The following is a 27,376-nucleotide window of genomic DNA, read 5'->3' on the forward strand; positions in this document are numbered from 1 at the left end:
CTGCCCTGTGGGAAGTCCAAGGACCACCCACCTCCATCCAGGTCTAGTAAGGTGAGCATCCAAACTGCCCAGACTGGCTTTCTGTGGCCTAGGCTCCCACAAAACCAATAGGTGCAGTAGGATCAAAAACCCATTGCCATTGTTCTTGAGGTCTCAGTAGTCCTCATTGTCTGCTATGTTCAGCGAGACCGGTTTTAACCCAGGCTTTTTCAGACCCAGGCCAGCTTGGCCCCTGCTTCTTAAATGCTGGGATTAAAGGTGTGCCACTATGGCCAGACTGATCCATCCTCTTTAAAAAAATATTTTAAATAAATATGCAATTTTCAGATGGTGTTTGTGTGCACATGTGCCATAGCGCGTGTACAAAGGACAACTTTGGGAGGTGTGCTTTCCTGCCAGATCAAAGCAGGTGTCAGCTGTGGGGCAGGAGCTCTTACCTGCAGAGTGGTCCAGGCACTGGGGTTACAGGTGCATACCATTACACCAGGCCCTCACCCCTTTTAAGACATTTTGTGTGGAGGTCAGACAGCAAGCTGAAAGAGTCAGTTTCCCCCTCTACCACATGGGGTTCAGAGATCTAACCCAGGTCCTCAGGCTTGGCAGCAAGCCCCTTACCTGCTGAGCCACCTTGCTAGTCGTTTTATCAGGGGACAGAATCTGGCTATTTCTAATGATGGCTTGAAACCCAAGACCGTTGCGCACAGTGTGATGGTATAAAGGTGTGCTGTCACACTGGCCAGTGAGAAGCATGACTCAGCTAAGGTTCTAGTACCTTCGAGTGTCACATGAGCTGCTTGTGGTCCTGGCCTTGCCTCTGCACATCTCCTCCTACTGTGCCGTGAGACTGCTCAGCTTAGCAGAAAAGACCTCCACCCAGCCTGACATCTGGTTCTAGGTCACCTTTCTAAGTTCATGCCCTGGTTAGAACACATTCTCTAAAATGCAGAGGATGATGACACACACAAATCTCTTAGCCGGAGGCCCTTCCAGTGCTCAGACACATCTCTTCTGAATCAGACCCAGTGAGAGCTCAGCAAGGGTCTCTACTAAACCATGGAGGTGGTCCCCTGCCTGTCAGACACAACACACTACTGCTGTCAGCTTTGGTCACTGGTAATGCCAGGAGATTCTGACGGCACAGCAGAGAAATAGAGGTCGAGCCTTTGGGAAAGTAGATCAGGAGGAGCTGGGGACCTGAGGCACAGTTCATGAAACCCCCTTTCCCTCTGAAGGACCTTGTCAAGTGTAAGAAACCAAGCGAAAGAAGCCCAGACCTACTCATGTGAAGAGGTAGAGCTTTATTGAAATATAAACATTCAAGAACATGTAAGACAGAAAATAACCACAACATATACAGACACTTGCTGTGAGAGGACGTCTGAGGTATTTATTCACGGCCTAGGCTACCATGTGCTATCACATTTTTTTTTTCTGGTTAGAATACATACAAGACATGAAAAGGGGAATGCTGTCCTGCCACGTGACTTTCAGGACTATGCCTGCAGGGGAAGCTCCACTTGGGCCAGAGCCCTAATGCTGGGCACACATGGGCACCCAACTCTTGCATTTTCTGGCTAGGAGCCTGCTGCTGGCTTGAGGGAAGTGAGGGGCATGGAGAGGGACAGGTGGACAGCTGCCTGGGGAAAGAGAAAGGAGATCTGATGACCAGAAAGACCTGCATTGTTCCCGTTTCCCCTGGATAGGAAGGGTCTATCCTCCATGACTAAATCCTGAGACACACTGGCCAAATAGCCTTCTCACAGCACCTCTCTGCCCAACCCTGCATGTGCCTGGTGGGTAAGGCTTCTGAGGCCAGAAGAGGGTCAGATCCCAGTATAAGAGCTATGTGTGTGAGTTACTGAGCATGTGTGTCCTGGGGCAGGGATAGGAGCCAGAAGTCAGCAGAGTGGCGCTTGCCAGGTTGAGGTATATTTGTGCACGAGCTTTTGCTTTCCCTTTCAAGTCCTAGTCAGGACTGCTGGGCCATGGGGTGGTCTCACTGCCACGACCCGAGTAGTCCCAGAGGGACTATGTCTTATGTCTTATGTAACAGGGTAGAGCACACTGGGATGAGAGTGGAGCCCTGCTAAAGACCACCCTTTCTCTACCACAGTGGACTGTTCCAGTTACATGCTAAGAGGAGACAGAGCTCTCAGTCCTGGGGCTCAGCCTTAAGCAGAACCCACAGCCATTTCCTATGTCCCAAGGCGAGGGCTCCAAGGGCAGAAAGAAACCCTGCCCTACTCTGTCAGCTGGGGTAAGGGCAGAGAGAACCAGTGTGGTTTCAGGATCCACCAGCAAGCATGGGTCCCTCCACCCCATCCTCCTGCTGTGGCGATCCCTGAGTCACCCCACCTGCTCCAACTCCTGGCCAGAGCATGGGCAGGTTGGAGGGAGGCTGGCTGCACTGCACCCGGCTGGGGTGATCTGCTTTCATTTCTTTGGTGCTACAACAGCAACAACAATAAAAATTAAAAAATTAAAGTCAGTAAAACATATATAAAAAAGATTACAGAGATGCAAATACTTCCTGAAGAATCAAATATCAACAATTACAAATCTGAGGTATTTCTGTGAGCCTGACATCAGCATGTCTGGGGCTGGTAGGGCTGGCCCCAAGAGACGACAGAAGGGGCCAGAGACAAGTGGTATCTTGGGAGAGCTGGCCAACATGGGCAGGCAGGGAGCTGAGGTTTAGGGATTAAATGGAGCCTTGTCAGGTAGGTCCCAGGGCCTTCCTCCTTTTCATGTGCAGAGGCCCTGAACCTGAAGCTTGCCCTCACAGTTTTTTTTTTCTTAGAACAACAAAGGGAATATTCCAGGGCCCTGAGGACTGAAGTTAAGACTTGGATTGAGAGACTCATGCCCAAAGAATCAAGCAGTAAGCAAGGAGGACTGGGAAGGCCCACCCCATCCCATGCTCAAAAGATTAGAGCAAGGAAGACAACCTTCTGCTCCTAAAGCCCCAAGTGGGACTTAAATACTGGGGGACTGGGCAGACTAAGAGACTGGTGATCCTGGGGTGAAGGCAGAAGGCAGCAGAAGGGAAATAAATTAAGGGGAAGGGAAATGAAAAGCCTCCAGCCCCATGTCGCCTTACAGATTGTCGATACACTGCTCTGGGATGGGGAGTGGTTGGGAACCCTGGGGAAGCTGGATGCTCAGATACCCCACCCACTTCTCCAGGACAATCCCTGATTGGACAACGCTGCTCTGTCCTGCCCCTGCCCCCCTCCCCAAGTCTCTCCTTGTCCCCAGAGTACAGCAGAACCTGAATGGAGCCTGAACAGACGAACACTTCCAAATTCAACATCTGGCCAGATGGTATCTGATGTGGGCTCCATGAGATGAGGTAAATTCTGTGCATCAATCTCCCTTATTCTCTGCAGGAGAGTAGGGAATGGGTGCTGGGTGCTGCTCATCAGAGGGACCAGCTGGTGGAGGGCTCTGCACTGGGGGTGCCCCGGGATGAGGTAGGACTTGGTGAGCAGTGAGAGCTGGTGCTGCTGCTGCTGGTGCCGCTGCCAATGCTCTGGGGAGCAGAGCCTGCAATGAGGTGGACCACTGGTTTCTGGGCAAATAGCACACCTGGGGTGGGAGGAGAAGCAGTATGGGCTCAGTTCAATTAAACAAGGCATGACTGTTGGCCTAACCCTGTGTGCTCTATTCTCCTACCATGCTCCAGCTGTCAGTGGAAGCCCAGACAATTGTCCTGCCATCAAAAGGTCATACGCTGGTGAAGGACAGGCATGTAACCAGTGTCTTTGCTAGAATGACATAAATGTTCTGAGCCTGATGTAGCTCTGCTGTTGGGGACATCATAAGGGTTTTAGGGAAAGATACACAAGTACAGCCCAGAAAAGGTTTTGGTGGAAAGTATGTGTCTAGATGCCTTGAAAGAGAAAAAGCAGCAAACTGAAGAGATGGTGACCAGGGAACCTCAGACAAAGCAGCATGAGAGGTTATGCCACTGGGGATAGTGGTTTAGGCAGCAGTAGAGTAAGGGGCTAAAGAGGTGGGTGGGGCCTTGAATAGCTATGGGAACCCATTTGGAGGCCCTGAAGTTTTTTTTTTTTTTTTTTTAAATATTTATTTATTATGTATACAGCATTCCTTCCATGTATGCCTACAGGCCAGAAGAGGGCACCAGACCCCATTACAAATGGTTGCTGGGAATTGAACTCAGGACCTCTGGAAGAGCAGGCAATGCTCTTAACTTCTGAGCCATCACTCCAGCCCCTGGCCCTGAAAGTTTTAAGCAGGAGAAGGACACCAAGACATTTGGAACTCAGAATGCTCTCTGGAAGGTCAGAGAATGAGGATGCTCAAGTCCTAGGAACCCTGCAGAGGAATTGGCCTAGCAGTGGCAGCAGGCACAGGCGTGAGAAGCAGCATGCAGAAGGGAGTTAATGGAGGATGGTAGCCTTGAGTCTCAGAACCACCTGAGGTTCCTGGACACCACATCCCCACTGAGAAAGCTTGGGGCAGACAGGGTCAAGACAGGTGAGAGGCTCATTTTGTCAGAGTGTTGGATGCCTCAACTCCTGACTTTTTCTGAGAGCAAAGGAGAAAGTTACCCACTTCTTCGTCCTAGGAAAATGACAAGAGGATATTGAGATCTAGCCATAACTCCCAGTTCCTGTTTTCTTCAGGACTCAAACTAGGCCCAGATGTCCCAAGCCACATCATGAATGGGCACAGGGTACCAGTACAACACAAGAGACTGGTAAGCCACAGTGGCATGGCTGTTTCTAGGAACCCATCCTTTCCTGGCTGCATTCTGATGCTGTGGCAGGTAGCCAGGGGCTATTCCTAGGGAAACACACTGGTTAGAATGCAAGGTTTTACTAGTCTGCACATGGATGTTCTCACCGGGCAGCCAACATACCCCATGCCCTGGTAAAAACAGGCAGATGTCACCCAGCCCGAACTTGCACACAAGTCTGTATCTTAAACAAATGGAATAGCCAGGGATTCAGGGTTGGGTCTGTTGCCTATGTGAACTCTATGTTGACTTTGAAAGATACAGATGCAAACCCAACCGCCTACAAAAATACTACAGGCAGCCGGGCGGTGATGGCGGACACCTTTAATCCCAGCACTCGGGAGGCAGAGGCATGTGTATCTCTGTGAGTTTGAGGCCAGCCTGGTCTACAAGAACTAGTTCCAGGATAGGCTTCCAAAGCAATACAGAAAAACCCTGTCTCAAAAAAAAAAAAAAAAAAAAAAAAAAAAAAAGATACAATTGAAAAACAATGCCCCCCAGGGTCAAGGCTGCTTCTGCAGCACTCAGATTCACTGCTGGTATATATTTAGTTTTGACAGGGTCTCATTCTGTAGTTGTCTGGCCTTGAACTCATGATGTGACTGTCATAGTCATCTGAGTGCTGGAGCTGCAGATTTACGCTACTATACCTAGCTACATGAGTATCATAGTCATTTAAGTTTATCATAGTTTATTTAAGACAGGGGATGGGGTTGGAGTGAAAGATCAGCAATTAAGAGCAGTGGCTGCTCTCCCTGAGGACTTGGGTTGGATTCCCAGCATCCACATAGTGTACAGACATACATGCAGATGGATGAAACACTCATGCACAAAAAATAATAAAGCACTTTTTAAAAGAAGATATGGATCTGGGCATGGTGGTGTAACCCTTTAATCCTAGCACTCAGGATCTGAGTTTAAGGTCAGCCTCTTCTATAGAGTAAGTTCCAGGGACAGCCAGAGCTACACAGAGAAACCCTGTCTCACTACTCCCCTACCTCAAAACACATACAAAAACAAAACAAAACAAAACAAAACAAACAAACAAAGACCATTAATGAGTCAGGGAAAGGAGTCTTGCTCTCTGGAAGACTGTGCATGGTAAATGGTGACCTAGCTCATAATGTATTCTGAAAAGTGTGTATAGGGTTGTTGACAAATAAACCCTCATGCTAAATGACATCTTCAACAAGCCAGCCACTGACTGGAAGGGATCCTATCACTGTTGAAGAAGACTGGCCATCTTATCAATCTATGCACCTATAGTCCAGGACCTCTGTATCTTAGGAATCTTGATTCGATGAAAAAGAACAACTCCATTCCTAACACACACGCATGCACGCACGCATGCACACATGTACACACCCCACAGCACGTGCCCCAAGGTATCTGAGAGAGCAAGACAGGGCAAGCTGGGAAGCTGCACTGTGACTGGCAGCTAGCATGGGTCTCCCCGCAGCTCCAGGGCCTACCTGTATAGGTGGTGCCATCAATATCCACAGACATATTGATGCTTCCAATGCTGCTTGTAGTCAGGTTCAGTGCTGCAGCCGAAGTCTCTGCTCTGTCTTCTGTGGAATCAGAGACATTAGACCTGGTCAAGCTTCCTGCTGTCCTCTGGTGCTGCTTAGTCAAGCTGGTCTGTGGTCTAACACTCACTAGTAGCTCTGTCTCAACTACCTCTCATCATAGGTCTGGCAGCAGAACCAGGCTCACCAGCTGCTGCCAAGTTATTCCTGGACTCTCAGAGTGAAGGAAGAGCAGGCCAACCCCAACTGGGTTCCCACTGTACATCAGCTCCAGAAATCAGCCCTGGCCTCCTCCCGCCCCTGATCCATCTGAACTGTAAGGATCTCTGGAGAAGGATCTTTTGCCTCTAGCACCTTGCCTTCCCTGCCCTCTGGGGCAGCTGGCACACAGGACGTCTGCCTGGCTCTGACCTTTGCCTTCCCTCTACAGAGTCAAGCATTCTTCCACGTGAGTTGCCTTCTTCCACTGGTCTCTAAGTGGTCCCTCTTCCAATCATACAGGAGGGCTGCCTGGGAATCTCAATGGCTTCTTTCACAGCTGCCTCTTTTCCCAGCACACAACTGCCCATGTTTGCTGACAGAGAGCCACAGCAACAAGGGCACAGAAAGAGGGCTTGAATGGGAGAACCGGGAGAAGAATGAGGGAAATGGAATGTGTATTTTAGGAAAAAAAGGTGGAAAATTAGAAAAATGAAGAGGGGGAAAAGGGAAAATGTCAAACGTACTGCTAAACTTATATTGCCTACTTCTTTTCTTATTTCTGAGGTCACTGGTGTCTCTGCTATTTCTCAGGAAGGACAGACCTGACCGCAGCCTGCATCAGGTAAAGTGGATGGGATGGACGCAAACCCTGTAATTTAGACAGAGCAAGAGGCTAGGAAGGGTGGGGGAAGCACAGCATCTGTCTCCTCTGTGAATAACCACTTTCCTTTTCGTTAGAGTACAAGGACTTCACTGCTGGAAGCAACTTCTGACCTAGAAAACATCAGGATGGTAAGATCTTGGTGGGCACGAAACCTCCAGTGGCTCTCTTCTGGCCTCTAGAGTCTTCTAGGGCAGTGAAGGCAATGGAAGGATGATTGGAGAGGACGTTTCCTAGGCCAGGAGGTCAGGACATATTACAGCCACCCAGCCTCAAGGCCTTGAGTGGAGCTGGGGTGTGGCAGGCATTATGAACGACGGAGTTACACACTGATGCTTACCCCTGCCGTTGATCCTGATCTTCATGGGGAGCTGCCGTGCCATGCTGAAGAGGTTGCGCTGGAAGGCCTGCTGCACTAGGCGCTGCTCCTCCTCCGACAACCTCGATGTCTTCTTCTCAGGAGGCTCCCCTGATTCTAGACGCTCCCGTAGCTGCTCCAGTGTGCCTGTCCGGTTGCCAGCCTGCTGGCCTGCCAAAGTCCCAGGCACAGCCAGGCGATTTGGCACAGGCACTGTTGTCACTGGGACTCCATCACCTGAGAAGGAAACAGAGCTAGAATGAATCCACAGTGACTTACCCCTCCACCTCAATGCCCCTCGAGGACAAAGGGAAACTGGGCTTCCTTTCTCCATCCCTTCCCTCCTCCAAAGGCCCTGCTCACCTTTCCTGAGAGTAGATGCTGGGGATATCCGAGGGCTACTGGCATTGGTACCACTGCTGGAGCCAAGTCCAAGGATGGAGAATCGGATCTTGGGAGGCGATAGAAGGGAAGGGGCCCCAGCAGTGGCAGCACTAGCAGCAGCAGCGGCAGCGGCAGCAGCAGCAGCAGCAGTGGCAGGAGAATAGCCAAAGAGGGAGGAGCTATAGCTGGGCCTCCGACCTTCCCGACGATTGCCATCAATGGCAGCCTGTAGTTCAGCTGGGGAGCTCAAGGCTTTCTTCTCACACTCATAGGCATATAGATACTTCATGTACCTACAGAGGGAGGAAGAATAATATAAAACACAGTACCAGAGACTATCTAGTTTAAGCTGATGTGTCTTTGGAAGCAGCCTTGATCAGGCAAGAGCTAGAGTGTGGCCTGTACAGCAGAAATAAAAAGAAAGTCTGGGCTCACTGGACACATTCCTTCAGGCTTCTCTAATGCTACTCAGATATACACACTGCTTGAATCTGAAACATCAGTCATAAAAGGAACCTTAAGGCCTTAGCTAAAATCTTTTCCACTGGCCTCTATACCTTTGGAATGTCTTTAAGGAGCAAATCTTCCCACTGGATGGGACCCAGGAGGGCTGCCCTTCTTTCTATGTTTCGTCTGTCCCAAGGATCCATTCTTTCCCCCATACACTAACATTCTAATAACATCTATTTCTGCTAGAATAGTCCTGATGGATAAAGCCTTTCTTTCTTTTTACATTTACTTATTTTGTGTGCATGTGTGTGCACACATTATGGGCATGAGCGCATGCATGCCTTGGTGCTGGTATAGAGGCCAGAGAACAACTTGCAGGAGTCCTCTTCTACAATGAGGATTGGGCTCTAGGTACTGAACACAGGTAGGCAGGTATGGCAGCAAGCAGCTACGTGCTGAGCTTTCTTTCTGGCCCCCAAAACTTACGATCTTCCCTCCCTCCCTCCCTCCTTCCCTCCCTTCTCCCTCCCTCCCTCCCTCCCTCCCTCCCTCCCTCCCTCCCTCCCCTCTCTCTCTCTTTTGAGACAGGGCTTCTCTGTGTAACAGCCCTAGCTTTCTTGGAATCTACTCTGTACACCAGACTGGCCTTAAACTCAGAGATCCATCTGCCTCTGCCCCCTGAGTGCTGGGATTAAAGATGTGTGTCATCACTGCTGCCTGGCCCTTACCATCTTTCAATAAAGGCCAGGGCATGATACCTGACAGATATGTCAACTGTTCTTTCACAGAGAAGCTAGAACATTCCAGAAGAATATTTTCCACTTTGGCTTTCATTCTAAATGGTTACTCTTGGATTTACTGTTTCTGTCAACCCTTGTAACTAGTCAATCAGTAACAAAATAGGTCAGCGACCAAATGAGGCTGGACTGATCCGAGGCTGAATATAGGGTAAGAGGGGCCACTGGACAAAGTGTAGAATGTAGGGACAGAAGCCCAAGTCTGAATTTCAGGTCTACTGGCCCAGTATGGCATTGGCTAAATTGATTAGCACAGGGTTGTTTTTATAATCTACAAAATGGGAATGGATCTATTTGCCAGGGCTGATTATGAGGTTTAAATCACACAGAATAATAAAATACTGACATACAATAATCATGGTGAGGACATCTCTTCAGGTCTGAGGGATTCACCTCAAAGGCTCCTCACTGTTTCAGAAATCTGAGTCCTTTCTTCCCTTCCTCAGCTCGGGCCTAAACATCCTAATATGTGCTCAGTTTCCTTTTCAGCTGTGGCTACTCACTGGGTCCTGAGAGTGAAGGCAGCACTGGTGATGGACGTGGGCAGGTTCAGGCCTTTGGTGATCTCCCTCCAGATTTTCTTGTTGATTATCTCCACCAAGCCCCCCTTCTCTGTGACCAGTTTATATAGCATATACAGGTCCAGGATCTGCTTGGCCATTATGGGAATCCGGTTGATAGGAGTGCCTGTGATTGTCCAACAAGACAGAGGCTGTGTTAGTCATGCTGAGCAAGAAGGCATCAAATCTGTACACACCATTAGTAGGCTGTACAGCCGCTTGTGACTCTCAGAAGTATGCTCTGACTCTAACGCCCTAGACACGACACAATTAGACTCAATGCCAGTTCTGTCCAAAATAAGTAGGACAGGCCCAACTTGGGGGTTGGTGTGTGTGTGTGGTCTGAAGCAAGTGCCTTAGCCTTTCTGATCTAGATGAATTTAGAGGGTGTTTTGTTTGTTGTCAGAAATACAATCTCAGATGATTTCTAATAGTTTGGCAACTTACATTCCTGGAGCCTTTGGAGTCAATTTCTGCTCAGGCCCTGCCGACCATCCACCTGCTTACATTTTTGATAGTACTAAGAACAGTTAAGAAAACATGCTCCTATGCAGACTGCCTGCCTTCTCTCCTGAGACAGGATGGAGAAACATGTTTTCTTTTTCTCTTATGACTAGACAAGTCAAAGTAGATACTGGACATAAAGGTCTCTCAGGGAATAAAAAGCCACTCAACAATTCTTTTCCCACTCAGTAATCACTCCACCTCCTCTCTGGCCTCTGAAAGAGGGAGGGTCAGAGCAGCTTCCGCCCACTGGCCCAGAGGGGAAGTGAGAGGGAGCCGGGGACTTGATTAGGAAACCTGGCACTGGGCAGGAAGGGCTACTAATGAGCACCAGGGGACAGGAGTGAGGGAGGGGCCCAGGTCCTTTCACAGAAGGCTGGGATGCTCGTCAGGAGGCGTGATGGATGACTGTCATTTGGCAGCCTCGGGATTAATGATCTTGAGGTCAGAGGGGAGAATTCCACAGGGAAGGGTCAGCATCCGGGGCAGCGAATGAGACTTGTTGCCTTTTGATGGCAAACTCCTCTTACTGTACATGGACTGCTGCTCCTGCCCCACCCCTTCCCTGCCCCCATCTTATTGAGTTGCCTTATAGTGGCAAAGCAGCATGAACAGAGGCTGCTCTTTTCCAGTGCTGATACTTTACCCTTCAGCTGAACATCAGTCTCACCAGGAATAACATTTTTGGGAGCAGGGTCTAGCAAAGTTGACCAGGCTGGCTTCAATGTAAAACCCTCCTACCTCAGTCTCCCAAGTGCTGGCCTTCTGAGACGGGACAACATGGCCCACTCATCAGCTGTTTCAGATAATCCAAACAGGAGAACGGAATAAAGGGCTTCCTGCCCCACCCTAAAAAATATCTTATGTGGGAGCTGAAAAGGTGGCTCAGCAGTTAAGAGCATTGGCTATTCTTCCAGAGGCTCTGGGTTGGATTCCCAACATCTACACGGAGGCTCACAACCATCTATAATTCTAGTCCCAGGGGATCTGATGCCCTCTTTTGGCCTCTGTTAGAATTGCATGCACACGATACACAGACACAGCAAAATACCTACACACATAAAATAATAAAATATATGGGCATGGTGGCACAGGTCTATAATCTTAGCACCTACGAGGGAAAGGGGAGGATCTCTGTGATCTGTGAGTTCAAGGCCAGCATGGTCTGCAAAGAGAGTTCCAGTCCATTCAGGGTTACATGGTAAGACTGTCTCAAAATAAAAATTTAAAAAAATTATCTGTATTTGTCTATGTGGAGGCCAAAGAATATTTTGTGTATCATCCTCAGGAATGTCTCTACAAGGTCCCCATTTCTGAAGAGAAACCAGTGTGAACACAGCTATGGGGATTACCCTGGTAGGACCAGAGCTCTTTTGTGTGAATGGGGAGGCCACTGGACTTTCAAGACCTTTGTCTTGACCAGAGAGCTGTTTTCTGACCCGTTTGGGAAAGGTCATGAAGTTATGTTTAAAAATGTGTAGGTAAGGGCTGGAGAAATGGTTAAGCTGTTTAGAGCCAGGCTCATAACCAAGAATGCATAGGTAACCCAAGGAAAATGACATATGCCTTTAACTCCAAGTACTGAGAAGCCTGTGATAAGAGAATCTCAAGTTCAAGGCTAGTCTCTGCTACAAAGACTACTGATCACTGTCTTTAAATATATAAATAAAAAGACAAAGGAAACCCAAACAAATTAATACAGAAAATATCATATTCCTGACCTACCCCCCAAATTCTCACAGCTCCAGGTGGAGCACTGTGCTGCTCTCAACAGCAAATCCATTCCTGCCACAAAGACAAAATGCCTGAGATGGGAGAGTTGTGCAGGTCAGAGTTGGTACTGTCTTCTCTTGGAGGCCTATCCTCCAGAAACTTCAAGGTATCTTCATGTGAACGACTTGTCACTTCAAAGTAAGAGACGTGCACACTGACCTCACCTTCACCTCCTTAACCTGGCTCCCTTGTCCCCTCTCTGCCCTTTCCTTCCCAGCACTTCTGCAGTCCTTACAAGTTAGGCAGGGCTTCCACATCCGTCCTGGCTGTGCTCATCACCCACTTTCAGGCTGCTGGGAGATCCCACTGCCTCTTTCTCTGAGGTACCTCTCACAAGTATCTTTCCTTTTTGGCCTGGGCCACCAATCTGGGCCAGGTCATTGGCTCGCTCACAGCAGCCTGGATTCACACCTATGATCTGCACGCTGTGGCCAGATCACCTCTACTCTTATTAGGTATTTCACTTGCTCATTTTTAAAAATAATTTATTTATTCTTATTTTATGTACACTGGTATCTTGCCTGCATGTGAGGGTATCAGATGCCCTGGAACTGGAACTACAGACAATTCTGAGCTGCCATGTGGGTGCTGGGAACTGAACCCAGGTTCTCTGGAAGAGTAGCCAGTGCTCTTAACTGCTGAACCATCTCTCCGGCCCCTCACTTGCTCATTTAAAAGCCTACAAAGTCTCATGGCTTATCCACCTCACACCACTAGGTCATATGATCCACATTCACCAATACTCCACAAAAAATTGTCTATTTTCAGCAAACCCCAGTCACTGCTCTCACTCCAGTCACCTGAGCCTTCTCAGCATCACCCTCAAGTCAAGCCCACTTTTGCTCTACTACCCCTCCTCCTCTGACATGACTTATCTCAGCTCAGGTTTCCATGCTGTCCGTTCTTCAGCATCCACTGCACCAAGCGAGAACTTTCACTTGAGATTTTAAAAAATGATTTATTTTTATGTGCATTAGTTATTTGCTTGTGTGTATTTCTGTGTGAGGGAATCTTATTCACTGAAACTGAAGTTACAGACAGCTGTGAGCTGTGGGTGCTGGGAATTGAACCCGAGTCCTCTGGAAGAGCAGTTAGTGCCATCTCTCCAGCCCTGGGAGAACTTTCTAACTCCTCCAGGTCTCACAGATTCTCTCAAATGGTTTCTCAGGACTATTAAATCTGTAAAAACAGAAACTATTTTTCCTTCATGCTCTAATATTACTGTAGCAAAATCAGCATATTAGGTAGACTAAACAATAGTGTTTCTTTCTGGGAGTGATGGAGTACATGGCTGTAATTTCAGCACTTGGGAGGTAGAAGCAGGAGGATCCAGAGTTCATTTTCTACTACGTAAGCCATCCTGGGACAGCATGAGATCCACTCAATGAGATTCATCACTAGACCCATTTGAATGTCTAACAGTAAGAGGCCTGAAGAGGCTGTCCCCCTCTCAGGTCCTGCCCTGGGTCATTTGGATCGCAGTCATTACTCAAGAGCCTGGGGAATAGAAGCTCAGAATGAGCAAGGCCTTTGCTCTGGCTCCTGCTTACGAAGACTAGCAGGAGAAGAATGCATGCAGAGGTAGGGCACTGGCAAGGCAAAGCAACTGTTAGTCCATCAGTGGGAGGAGTGGGGAGGGAAAGAGGGAGAGAAGATGGCTGGGTATGGAATACATGGGTCATCTGTAGTTGAGCACTTAACCAGCATAGCAGGGTTTACCATCTAGAGATGCACTGTTCTTCAGAAGGTCAGTGGAGAACTAAGTACATTTCAGATCACCGTATCTGAACAACACTATTTTCTTCTGGATCATTTTAACATTAATACAACTTCCAAAGAAATGGTCATCATTCATCTAGAGACAAGCCAGGTGTGCAAGATGAAGGTGCCAGGCTATTTATCCTGTTCTCTCTTTCTCTCCCCTTTCCTCTCCCTCTTTGTTGTTGTTGGTTTAAGACAGGGTTTATCTGTGTATCCCTGGCTGTCCTGGAACTCGCTCTGTAAACCAGGTTGGCCTTGAACTCAAGGAGATCCACCTGCTTCTGTTGGGATTAAAGGTGTGTGTAACCACCTCCAGGTTTATCTTGTTTTCTGACTGAAAGTGAGTGTAGATACTAGCCATGAAAGACTCTATTGTAGTTCATAATATCTGCAAGCAGTTTTTCATGTTCATGTGAAGTAGTCACTAGGCAAGGCACTGGTCACTGGAGGTCTATGAAGGGCAATACTATTGCAGAATGATTAGGTATTGCTGGGAACTGCTTAGGGAAGAAAACAGACCTGAGACGGTAAGAAGGCCACAGCAGTTTTTGAAGTCAAAGCCTCACCTTCACCAGGAACTTCACCCAGCTCCCCTGCAGGGGGAGCAGACACCCCTGGTAAACAACTCACACCAGAGACTGCAGCTATGTGCAGAGCAAGCCACGGTGCTGCTTTCCTTCACTCCATCAGCTCCTGTTCCAGGGGAGGCTGCTGGTCGAGTCCACAAGACGACTGGTACTGTCTGTCTGGTTTGAGGCTAAGCCTCTGTTAGAGTGTTAACACGGCTCCCAGAGCAGGATGGCTCCTGAGCACTCTCAGAAACAGTGTGCTCTCCTTACATTATCCAGATAAACCAGACACAAAAACCTGCCTAGCCTTGGATTTTTCCTGGCAAATAGGAGAACCAACTGGAGTCCTCAGGCTGGTTTCTTAGCAGTTTGCTTTGCACTAAGTGGATCTGGAAGCCGTTTTTTTTTTTTTTTTTTTCTTCCCCCCTTTGTCCAAAAGGAGATGCTACTATGAAAACAGAGGGAGGTCTGTTAAGGGACTGGGTCAAAATCAGGTGTGTGTGTGTGTGTGTGTGTGTGTGTGTACATAGGAGATAGCAGATGCAGGCCACAATTTCATCTGTAAAGTTGTCTGGGTTAAGGTTTCTTTTTTTTTTTCTCTCTTTCTTTCTTTCTTTCTTTCTTTCTTATTTATTTATTAAATATTTCTGTCTCTTCCCCACCGCCGCCTCCCCTTTCCCTCCCCCTCCCCCAATCAAGTCCCCCTCCCTCGTCAGCCCAAAGAGCAATCAGGGCTCTCCGTCCCGTGGGAAGTCCAAGGAAAACCCTCCTCCGTCCAGGTCTCGTAAGGTGAGCATCCAAACAGCCTAGGCTCCCACAAAGCCAATACATGCAATAGGATCAAAAACCCATTGCCATTGTTCTTGATGTCTCAGTAGTCCTCATTGTCCGCTATGTTCAGTGAGACCTGTTTTAACCCAGGCTTTTTCAGACCCAGGTCAGCTGGCCTTGGTGAGTTCCCTGGGTTAAGGTTTCTATTGCTGTGATGAACACCATGACCAAAAGCAACTTGGAGAGGAAAAGGTTTATTTGGCTTACATAATCCTAAATCACAGCCCACTGAGGGAGGCCAAGGCAGGAACTCAACCCTGGAAGGAACCTGGAGATGGAAGCTGACCAGGGGCGGGAGAAGAGCTACTTACTGTCTTGCTCAGCCTACTTTCTTATAGAATCCAGGACCACCAGTCCAGGGGTGTCCTCACCCACAGCGGGCTGGGCTCTCTTCCATTACTCACTGATGAGAAAATGCCCTACAGGTTTGCTTATAGCCCGATCTTATGGAGGTATTTTCTCAATTAAGGCTCTCTCCTCTCTGGAGACTCTAGTTTGTGTCAAGCTAACATTAACTTGCAGGACAGAAATGAAGAATGTCGTTTAGATGATGTTCAGTTTTAAAGGCTTAAGAATGCATGAGTCAAAAATTAAAATAAAAATTGGTGCTTGTGATTATTACTTAAAGTGGAGGTTTGGTTTTAGAAGCCTGCCTGAGTTAGGGACTAATGCTGCCAAATGACCTTGAAATGGTTAATCAGGACTCCTCTCTTTTGAAAGACAACTATGAGACTTAAGATCTGGTCTAGGAAGTTCATGTCCACAAGCAATGGCTGCTTCCCCAGAGTTCTGGAGAAGGGGAAAGGGTCTCTGGCTGCTCTCTAGGCTGTTAGATTCTTCTCTATACCAACAGAGTCTGATGAGAGGGGCATGCAAAGAGCTGCAGAGCTTCCGCAAGGAGACAAACACCCATGGAAAAGAAGTCTGTGGGTGGCTGTGTTGGCGCTGCAGGAGACCATCCCTACTCTAGTGGGGGAGGGGGCGTCGGGGGGGGGCACTTGACAAGGAAGCCTGCAGACTGTCAGTCACTGCTATCAAAGCATGAGCTAGGATTGAGGGTAATTAATCATGCTCACTCTGACAGGAATCCAGGGCCTTATCTGTACCCCAAGAAATGCCACTGGTCTCTAGTTCCCTCCTCAATAAAGGAGACTGACAGTTGCAACAAAGAGGGCCCTTATCAGATTTCAGCCAGGGAGCCTAAGACAGCCCCAGGGACGGATGTAAAAGGCTTTTATGAGGGCTAGGGACCCAAGCAAAGCCTTTGAGACTCCTGGGGCTTTAACCCTTGTTGGTGGGAATGCTGCTGGACACAAGTACTAATAGGCTAGAGCTGTCAGCAGAGGCTTCCACTGTAGAAATGGCTGGGCAGAAGCGCTCTCTGGCCTGGCACCCTCTGTATCACTTAGGTTGTACAGACATACTAGAGTAGGGAAAGGCAATAGAGACAGCTGCCTCTGGCTCTAGACACAAAGATGGGAGTCTAGGAGAATGCTGAGGGGAAGCCCCTTTCTTCCATCACAGAGAATGGCCTGTTCCAAGGAAGACCAGGAACAATCTGGGCAAAGAGACTCAAAGGGTGCTTTCCTGCCTAGTGGTCAGGGGTGAGGGCCCAGGACCCAGGGTGTGGCCCGGCCAGCGATCCTTGTCTGCTTTTTTCCTGGCTTCAAAAAAGTCATTAATCACGCCCATAGCCTGACTGTCAAGACAGCCAACCAGGATGTATAGAGGAGTTAAAATCCATGTAAGACCGGGAATGTGTACAGGCATGCATGCATGCATGCAGGCAGGCAAGCTGGCATCCCCGCCATTCCTCTGTGTATTAATCCTTGGCCTGCCCCTCAGGAACAAGGGAAATAACTGGTGATCTCTTCCTCTGACCAGTTTATGATGCCCATATCTCCCAATAGGAGCTTGGGCAGCAATGCCTAGCAGTCTGCAGCAGTCTGTGCCATGTTGTTCCACAAGGAAAGGCAAAAGGAAGGACGTGCCAATATCCATTATTAGAATGACCAATATACTTCAGCCCTCTGCCTCCAAATGCACACAGCAATGATCTGTAACTTACACATGGTGTAGAACGCTAATCTGAGTAGACAAAAGGATTTTTCACAAGCACCCATGGAATTAACCCTCAGGTCAGAACATGAAACATTTCCACTTCCTCTCAAAACCCTTTCTTCCTAATAACATCCATTCGCCCTCCCACCAGTGCTGGCGGGGTCCATCATTCTGATGTGCATTTTCTTGAACTTTATATAAATGGAATCATACATAGCAAAACGCTCGTGTCTGGCTTTTGTTCCACATTAAGTCTGTTAGAATCATCCTGGGTGTGCCAGCAGTATTCATTCTTACAGTTGTGTGGTATTACACTGTCTGACCCAGACAAGACTTATTACTCACATTTACACTTCCTTCAGAAAGGAGTAAGATTCTGGCTGCTCCACAACCTGGGAAGCTAATTGCTTTAGGTGACACTACCTTCTGCTGTGGTTAATAATAAAGTCACAGTTATAACCATACAGCAGAGTGCGAGCTCAGCATTCACAAATCCCTGAGGTCAAAGGTTAACAAAGAGTTTGAAGGAGGTAGGCTGTAGTCCTCCTATTTGTTTGTTAGTGGATCACACCTTGCCAAAGTTCAGAGGAGAAGGATAGTAGCTGGGCTAGGACATATACTGCTATCTGCTTCTTCTGCCATCACAGATCCTCACCTTGTCCTAATGGTTTAAGTGGGCCAAAACCTCAGCTCAGGCTTTCTTTAGGCCAACCTCTAAAACGCTGACTTATACTACAACAGAGGGCACAGAGTACTCTAAATAACTGAATTTTGCCATGCGCTAATTCACCAAGGCAAGATTCTGAAGGGGAAAGAAGGTGAATTTAATAAAAGTGAGGAATTCAAATTAATTGTACTATTGAAAAATCAAACTCCTTTTCCCATTATTATGGATGGCTGAGGAGGTATATGGTATTAAATGACAATTAGAGATGGGAGGAAGAAAAACAGTGCACTTAGCAACAGCAGCTGGATCACCTGGGAGAGAGAAAAGGCTCGAATTCAAAGACTAACCCTGAGTATCACAGATTTGCATTTCAGGCTCTCACTTGTGGGTAAACTTTGAAGACAAAGCTTCCAAACCCACTGCATCTGACACACAACATCTTAGTCTATTAGAAAGGGTGTCCAGGGCACAGAGCATTGCCAGCAAGACACCAGAGCACAGAGAAACCACCCCCACCAAAAGGCAAAGCAATATAAGTCAGGAACATTTCCTTGCCTGATGGATGATAAGCACACAACAGAAGGAAAAACACTCAAATTGCACTTTGAGGCAGACCAAGCCCTTTTCCCACAGTAAATTCTTTGTATATGCACATCAAAAACAGATCTAACAATCCACTGGGGAAAAACCAAGGCCAGTTTGTAGCTGTGACAGAACTGGCGTGAGGGCAGATCTCTGAGTGAGGTCTTGACAAAAGATGTCTTCCTCGTGACCATGCAGTTGCTTATCCTGACATGTCAAGAGTGGGAGTATGGATGTGGAGACAGATAGGATAACTAGCTAGAGGGGATTCTGGGAGTTTCTTCTGAGTCCACTCCCTCATCCTGCCTCAGCAAACAGCAGACTGCTGAGCTGTCACACTTGTCCTTCCAAGAGACACAACTGACCTGGGCATGAGACTTCCCCTTGCACACAACATTCTATTCTGTGTTAAGCAAATCCTCTACTAGACAGTGGCCAGTGAAGTGGTGGGTACCCTCTGCTACAGGAGGCACAAGGTTTGCCCGAGTGCCTACAAGTAAGTCATGGGGCTGCTGGTGTTAGGGACGAGTCTCTCAAGCACTGGCCTAGGACTTAGGAGACCAAATGCTAAGTCCGCTCTCCAGATTTGGGTAAGTCACAGTTTAACTTCTGCTCTTTCTATCCCACAGAGCTGAAGTTCTTGGTGGCAAAGTATCACATACTAGATTGAAAATGTTCTGCAAAGTGTACAGGATACTATTAAAAATAACTGTAAAATTACTCCACCACTACCACCACTACCACCAGAGCTCACACTTTTATTTTTCCTCTCAGGAAAGAGTTTTTCTTTCTCACTGAAGTGAAAATGCAACTACCTATACATGCCCTTTGTTCATCACACTTACAAATTACCCCTCCCCTTGGGCAGTGGAAAACTAAATGGGCATTGTATAAGAAAATGAGAGCTCAAGCTATCCACAGTGAGTTAAACTGGCAGGCAATTTTATTTACTGTTCGGCTTTATTTTTGGCAATACACACACACACCTTGGCATATAATATGCAGAAGAAAAGGACACTGGAGCTCTGAAATCTAATCATTCTGAGAACAATGTTCTGCTTGGAAAAGAGACTCTTAATGCAACAAAATGTGTGTAATTCAACTTAGCTTCAGTCCACAAAAGAAGAAGTGTTATTTAGCAAAAGGGAAGAAAGAGTTGGTCTTAGAGAACCCTGGGTCTCTTCGTAGCATTATTTTACTAGAGAACTGCTGCAGAGCTTCTCCTCTTCTTTCTCCCTAAGGGAGCTCAGCAAAGCGATCCTGGAAGTAGAACACAAGCTTCCATACTGACTAAGTGAACATTTGACATCTTACAGATAAGGAAAGTGTGGCCAAAGAGAAGACTTTGCTTAAGATCCTGGAGAAGGGTGGATGTTTGCCTGGCTTTTGCACAATCCACAGCCTTTTCCGTCTCCAAGGGCCTCATTTCCTTAGGCCAGCAGGAGCTCAGCCCACTGTGATTTTAGGCTCCTCTCCTGACAGACTGACCTATTGGGAGGGGAGGGGCCACCAGGGTGCAAGTAACTCTGAGCTGGGTCTAGAAACTAAAGGCCAAAGGCTGAAAGGCCCATCTGTTGCAGTCAATTCACCCAAATGTGTTAACAGGCGGGAGACAGCACAAAGCAGCAGTTACAACCTGTGCCCTTCCCACATGATGGCTGTTTTTATCACCTGCAGCTGCAGTCATTTGGGGTAGCCTGCTGTGTGCTGCCTCCCTCAGAGCCCTGACTACTTCCTCTGAGGTGCTTGCTATAAGGAAGCTGCCCAGCCCAGCTCCTAGCCCAGGGGAGCATGACCAGGACTTTAAAATTCAGTTTATACAATAGGTCTGGTGGAATCAATTGCTGCTGAGATCCAGCTCAGGAGACCTACACTTTGAACACCCTACATATTCCACTCTGAAGAGTGATAAGAACAGACAACACGCCTCTCACCAGTAAAGGTGTAACCTGCTTCCCAGCTCATGGGAACCCCACTCAACCTAGACTAGCAGCTAACAGTGTTCCAGAAAGGAGGAACTGGGTCGGTCTCAGAGACTGTCTCTGTGCTCCAGTGTGGTGTGGACTCCTGGAGCTCTCTCTCTTCATACTCTCAAGCAGGAGGTGAGTGGGGAGCTTGAGACACACTGCCTGACAAAAGCTGACCCTAAAATGAGGAAAGATGATTTTCATGGCGTTTTCCCTCCTGCAGAGAAAACTTTCTACTTACTCTTTCCAATCATACGGCAGTAGCTCTTTCTAGAGAGCAATTTTCCCCCAAGGCCCTTTACAATATCTAGAGGCATTTCTTTGAGACAGGATTTCTTGTAGCCCAGGATGGCTTCCAATAAACCATGTAGCTGAGGCTGGCCTCGACTACTTCCACCCCTGCAAGTGGAGTATTTATAGGTATTACTATAGGTATAATTATAGGTATAACCCACATCTGGCTTCTAGACACATTTCAATATCACGACTGAGTTTTAATATTGAAATTTACTAGGAAGAGGCCAAGGATACTGCTAATATTCTTCAGTGTACAACAAGTGTACTTCCACAAAAAATGATAATCCAGTCCCTAAAGTCAACAGCTGCTAAGGCAAAGAAAATCTGCCTAGAGTTACCAACAAGCAAAAGACTGAGTTATCTTTACTCTTTTGGTGATACCAGCAAATGGTGAAATATCTAGCAAAAGTGCTGAAGACAGGCCCAAAGAGCTATAAACCGACATCATCCACAGCTGTCATCACGCAAAAACATGCTGGATGACTAGCTGGCGGCCCCTGGACAGCAAGGCCATGAAGACTGCATCCTACTCCTAACCTAAACTACAGCACTGCTACGGAAATGAAGCAGAGAGCTACACCAAGCTCCAGGCAGCTCAGTCCCCTGCAGGGCAGGCTGAGTCAGGAGAACCAACAAGATGCTCAGACAGCAAACATCCTAAGCACCACCCGCCTGGTTCCAGAGATAGAGGTATGACAAGTGACTGTCCCCCAGGAGTCGCAAGTCTAAAGGAAACTTGAAGGAGTAAACAATTAGCAATCTTACCCCATGACTAGGCTGATCTAGCTTATACTTTCTTTTTTTAAAAACCCTTCTGGGAAGAGAGAAAGACAATGAAGTAGAAGCTAAGGCAGTAGAGCTCCACTGCTGATTCAAATCTATATTGCTATGGCAGCCCCTCTGAGACAGGATCAGCTCCTGCCTTTGCACCAGCTGGGCTTGTGGAGCTTGTAAATAATTAAAAGGTAATTGGAAGGCGAGGCCAAAGTATTAAGTGGATCTCTCTCTCAGGGCACTGGGAGTTTCCCTGCTGCCAGTCACATCGTCATTCAGGGCTATATTTCTGTCTTCTACTCACACATACCAACCAGCTCCAGATAACTGTTGGAGGGGTAAACTAATTAGGGCTGCAAATACTGCTCTGATAGGCTTGGAGACAGAGGAACAAAGCCTCTAACCTTCCTACCGCCTTTTAAAGCAAATCAGTAGTGAGTGCTCACTACACTGAAGGCATAGGCTTAGAAAAAGGAGTAAAAAGGGAGAAGCAGGGGAGAGAGGGGGAAGAGAAGTAAGGAAAAGAAGTGGGGAGGGAGAGAAAATGAGCTGTGTATTCAATAATATTTAGCTGCCATCAAAGTGCAACCTAGAACAAAGAAAAAAAGTCACCCCCAGATCTTAATAAAGTTGCTAACGTATCTCAAGGAATGTGTGATCAGATATAGAAGGTTTCTAGTGAAGGGGATGATGGTGGCTATATCTTGAGGGTGATGAACATGGAGCTACATAAATTGTTAAGGGTCCAGAGTGGCTGAAGTCCTGGCCATGCTTCCTGAGGCCTGACCTAGCTGGTGAACCCATTGCTGTGACAGGATATAAAGCCAGGAAGTTGAGTCATTGGGCTCAAGAGTCAGTCACGACTTGGTCCAGAGTGGAGCCAGCTATAGGGGGGGATAGTGTGGAGGGAGGAGGACAAAGAACTGAGAAGTGGATTATAAATGGATGTCTATGTACTCAGTAGTTAACTTGCAGGATTATCCCAACTATGTCAAAGAGATCCAATAGGTAATGTTGGCCCTTCCTTTTCATAGAACATTTCACACCCTCCAAAACAAGCAGAGGGGTCTCTATGCTTTTACTTACCTTTTCTCAGTCTACGTGGGACTAACTACGCCAAAAGTACATGCCACATGCTTACCTAAATGAAACCCGGGGCAGCTATAAGGCTACAATAAAAACATATTTAAATTTGATATGTCTCCAGAGACTAGTTAATTGGAAGAGAGACAAAAATAAGGCAGGGCCAAATCTATCTTTTGCTAAGGTCCTCTCTGCTCCCTTCAATCTGGCTGTCAATTATTTAAATAACCCTTGGACAAGGCGGAGTGAAGGACAGGCAACAGTAGCACAGCCACTCTGCAAGCACTTAGTCGGGACAATGTGAGGCAACACACTTACCCCTCTTCTGCATAAAGACAAAGAGGTCATCCAGAAATTCTTTCCTTTCAGGGTCACCGTCCAGTTCATACAGCTGCAGGCCAGACCCCAAGAGAAAACCACAATGAAACATCCCATCTCACTGTAGGTGTTACCCCAGAGCTCCTACAGACATCTGAGTAACGACAGATGTGACTCATTTGCCACTCACATCTGTGTTTAGGGGAAAGACACAACCCACTGCAGAACTGCTTCTATCTTTATCAAAAAGACATTACAGACCTTGGCAAAATCTCGAGAAATCTCTCTTCCCCGGCCTCCATCAGTATCATCGCTCCAGGCCAAAGCACCATTCTGAAGGGGACAAAACACAAAATTGAGAGGGGAATGGGAATCATGAGTGAAAGAGCAAGACCATCATTCAGGCAAAGATAACCACCCTCAGCATCCCTGCCCTCCTGCTCACTAGAAAAGCCTATTCAGAACCCTCTACTATCTTTTCATGAATTTCCTGTTTTGCTTTTGAAGATAGCTTCAAAATATGGCTGGTTGGTGGGTGGGTTTCAAAGAACCATTCTCCCTTCAAACTTTAGTCTTTCAACCCAGCCTACCACCAGAAACAATGCCCAGTGACTGGAGGCCACCACAGCCTGAGACTATGCCTGAGGTGTAGACTAGGCACAAAAGGAAATTTTCATTAGGAAATTAAAAAACAAAACAAACAAACAAAACCCAAGCTTTGGTTAGATCAAAGCAATGTTATTCAGTGGAGTGGGAGGGAAGGGGAAGGAGCCTGTGTTTATGTTCTTCATTCAGCAGGTGCCTCTTTACCTCTTCTATAGGAAACCCACCCTTCACCCGGTTGCATTAAGAACCCCAGAAACTGTGTCTGTCTGCTGCTAGTTCAGAATTTCACAGTCTTTTGAAATTATGTCATCTCCATCAGAAGGAACATTCCTTGATAGAAAATCAATCTTACTATTTTCTTTGTACCTCAGCACAATACCACACAGCCTGGAAGTGATCAATTTGTTCTTTGAACTAAAAATCTCTTCCAAATACACAAACATGCATACCATAGAGATAGTGCAAGCACCTCTGTGCAGTGGCAAGTATGAAATCTCCCAGTGTAGTTTTCTGTTCACTCTGTCCTAGTGGATGCAACCAGATACCTTGAGCTATGACACACCCGCTCCTCCCCTCTCCTGGACCACAGGCACACGCAGGTGCACCACCCTGCTAGCAGCGTGTGGAAGTGCTGGAGAAGCCAAGGGGGCTAGGAGAAGAGATATCTTGGAAGAACACTTTTCAACTGCACAGGAATATTGTTCTAAAACCATGAAATGATAGCCTGGGCGACTTCTACTCTGCACCCATATGTACACCCTACACCCCTGTGCCTGAAAGCAAGAGGCCATTATTGAGCTCTAGTTTAAGGCCATACTTTGCTTTCGTTACTAGAAGCTGGCTCTAAGATGGAGACCCACTTCCTCCTCACAGCAGCAACACCACGGTAAGTCTGACAGAGAAGTAACACCTTGTCAGTTGAAATGAAACAGACTATGACAAATTGTTTTCCCGCTTATCTAGTGAAAGATGTGTGTAAAAAAGTGCTTGGTCAGGAACTGGACAGTGCACAATCAGATCCAGAGGCAGACACTGTTACTAGTGTCCTTTCAAGTCAATAACCAAGTAGAAAAAAAAAATAGTTTTTTCTTTTTCTTTTCTGTTGTTCAACCCCACATTGTATTATAGTCACCAGAAATCTAGTATCATCTGGTGGCAACTAGCACAATGAATAATCAAGATGAATATGCCTGTTAGGTCAGCAAAACCAGACAGTTACATTTGAACCCCTTTCAAAGGGTGCAGTAGGTTGCCCTAATGCCCAATGATTTTGTTTGAGCCAGTAATTCCTGCTGGAAAGTCAATTATCCTGGGAGCTCCTATTGGTTGAAAGACATTTAATGGGGGATCATTGTGCTTCTGTTATGTCAGCTGTTTACTGTGGCAGCTCAATTTCCAACTCTGCAGCTAGAGATCTGAGGCCAATGCTCACAGGAGGATTCTTTATCAGTCACCAAGACGAAAACACTGAGTATTTGCTAATTACAGTAACTTGCAGGCATCCCAAGGCTCAGAAGCTGTGTCACTCTCAGTTGGAGGGAGAGAACTTAATCCACAACCTTGAATTAGTGGGGCTTTCAGCAGTGGGGGAGGGGTGTGAGAACAAGCATGCCAGTGTGGCCACCTTAGGGCTATGTGTGAAAATAAACACCCAAGTGACAGCAGAGTTCTACAGACAGAAAAGAGAAGAATGCTGGGGTGAAGAGGGGGTTGGGAAAGAGGTTGGTATCCACTATATCTCCTCTACTTTCTCCAGCTCTGCCCCAACTGCAAGGGATTCTAAACCTTGGCTATTGCCATAAAGTAAGAAACAGCTTATAATGTGCCTGGTCCAGAAAGGAGTTAGCACTAGAAGGTGGAGTGGAGAGAGTGGAGAAGAAGAATAATTGAGAACTACATTCTAAAGTGGATACCAAAGTACCCTACAGTGACAGGACTGTAGCCAGAAACATCTCTAACCCAATAACCACAGAGGAGGACACTGGCCACAGGACAGAAATGAGACACTGAACTTTATTTTTTAAGAATGTAAGGAAAAAGAAGTTGCCTGAGTGTGTGTGTCTTCCTTCTCCTGTTCCAAGGCAAAGAAGGACAGTCCATTCCTTCTCTTTTCTTTTTGGCTTTTTTGTGACAGGGTTTCTCTGTGTAGCTCTGGCTGTCCTGGAACCTGCTCTGTAGACCAGGCTGGCCTCAAACTCAGAAATCTGCCTGCCTCTGTCTCTCAAGTGCTGAGATTAAAGGAGTGCACCACACTGCCCAGTGATAGTCCATTTCTTAGCTTAAAATACTTGGTTGGGACCTATGCAGAAATCTCTCACTATTTTGTCTTGAGGCAGTTATTAAATTTACCCTGCTTTGCAGGTTCTTCTGGGCTAAAGTGAGACTAACCCTGTAGCCAGCCTGTCACAGTCCAGTGGGATGCCAGTTTCTTCATGAAGCCTCCCGGCCTCCCTTCTAAGCTGTGTAGCCTCATATTCTGGTTACCTGAGTCCTTTCATCTCTAATCTTAAGCATTTTGAGGGTATCCCCAGCCCTCAGCACAGGGACAGCACTGATACCTGCTGAGAGACATGGTTAGTGCCACTGGGACTCACTGCTTCCTGCCTCCCTCCTGCCTGTACTAATAGGGCTGGCTACAGCTCTTTTCTGTTTACAGCTCTAATAGAATGGTATAAATGGTTCACTTATACAATATAAGCTTCCTTCATCTATCATCAGGTGTGGACATGAGTGACTAAAAAGTTATCAGCCCCAAAATAATTGTTCTTAGACATTAAGTATGGCTGACAGAATGCAGTAGTGGAAACAACAGGGAAAAGGAGAGGCAAACGAGAACGGGGAAAATGCATGCCCAGAGACAGCTCAACCTTTTGGGGATGAAGAGGGGTTCATAAATTGAAGAGTCACTGCAGATAGGTTTACCCTTCCAGGAAAAGGCTTTGAACCCACTTGCACAGGCAGCAATCCCAGAACTGGGGGTTAAAGGGGAAATAAGAGTAGATGTCAACAGTAGCCAGTGGTTACTTATTGTCATTTACAGCCTCCTCTTACTTCAGAAATCCCTTTTAACATCTTTGATCTCACCAGGAGCTCACAGGAAACTGACAGTTTGTCTCCAAATACCCACCTAAGACTAGTTTTAGCTGCCATACCCACATTCAACTGTCTTCCCCAGGGAAACCAGACTATTTTGCCTTTAAATTCCTTCAAAAAGGTAGTGAAAGAAGACTGGGGTGGGGTGGGAGGGGGACTTAAACAAGGTCTCACAGTTCCGAACTGGCAACACCAGTGTGCTGGGTTTGCCTGGCTTGCTTGGTGCCGTCAGCACAGAGAAAGTCTGTCTAGAGAAAGGCTAAATCCTGGCCCAAGTGGCTCATTAATGGGAGGGTCTTTTATTCTTGATTCTCTCACTGGGTTCATTTCAGCCAAACAAAAATCACCTTCACTTGCCCTGGAAAGGTATCTGGGGACATCTTTCCCCAAAAGGGAAGATCTTTACCTTATCTCTACCTCCAAAATAGACCAGCTACTCTAGGATGGCCCTCTTTCCCCTAGGGGGACAGGGGACCAGGAAGAAGGGAAGTGGAGGAAGAGAAAGGAGATTACATTTTAGAGACCAGAGGAATGTGGCACCTAGCATGTATACATAAAGGTTTCAAAATAAAACAAGTCAAAGTCTTAAGCTACCCGACTGCTACTCAAATTAAAACACTGGCCCTCCAACTTCTCAATCCTAGTTGATTAGAAAAGCAGAGGGAAAATAAACAGATTCATTCTTTGAAAATCTAAAAAGCTGCCTATGGAAGAGGGAGCCAGCCTCAGTCCCAGCAGGCAAAAGTAGGGCAGCTGGGAAGAACTGCCCAGGAAGCTCTCAGGTC

General features: G+C 47.1%; 1 protein-coding gene across 1 annotated transcript in view; it reads right to left on the bottom strand.

Moving 5' to 3' along the window:
* Positions 1 to 1,278: 1,278 nt before the first annotated feature.
* Arid3b (AT-rich interaction domain 3B) overlaps positions 1,279 to 27,376 on the bottom strand; it is a 48,523-nt gene continuing 22,425 nt past the window's right edge. The window contains exons 3-9 of the mRNA XM_050151942.1: positions 23,154 to 23,225; positions 22,893 to 22,965; positions 9,649 to 9,832; positions 7,878 to 8,191; positions 7,497 to 7,751; positions 6,238 to 6,336; positions 1,279 to 3,588 (exon numbers count right to left, since the gene is read on the bottom strand). Of these exons, the coding sequence (XP_050007899.1) occupies positions 3,422 to 3,588; positions 6,238 to 6,336; positions 7,497 to 7,751; positions 7,878 to 8,191; positions 9,649 to 9,832; positions 22,893 to 22,965; positions 23,154 to 23,225 (1,164 nt within the window). The 3' untranslated portion in view covers positions 1,279 to 3,421. The remainder of the gene's footprint in view (positions 3,589 to 6,237; positions 6,337 to 7,496; positions 7,752 to 7,877; positions 8,192 to 9,648; positions 9,833 to 22,892; positions 22,966 to 23,153; positions 23,226 to 27,376) is intronic.

Source organism: Alexandromys fortis, unplaced genomic scaffold (assembly GCF_014885135.2).
Source record: "Alexandromys fortis isolate MF-2015 unplaced genomic scaffold, M_Fortis_MF-2015_v1.1 scaffold_70, whole genome shotgun sequence".
Classification (NCBI taxonomy): Eukaryota; Metazoa; Chordata; class Mammalia; order Rodentia; family Cricetidae; genus Alexandromys; species Alexandromys fortis.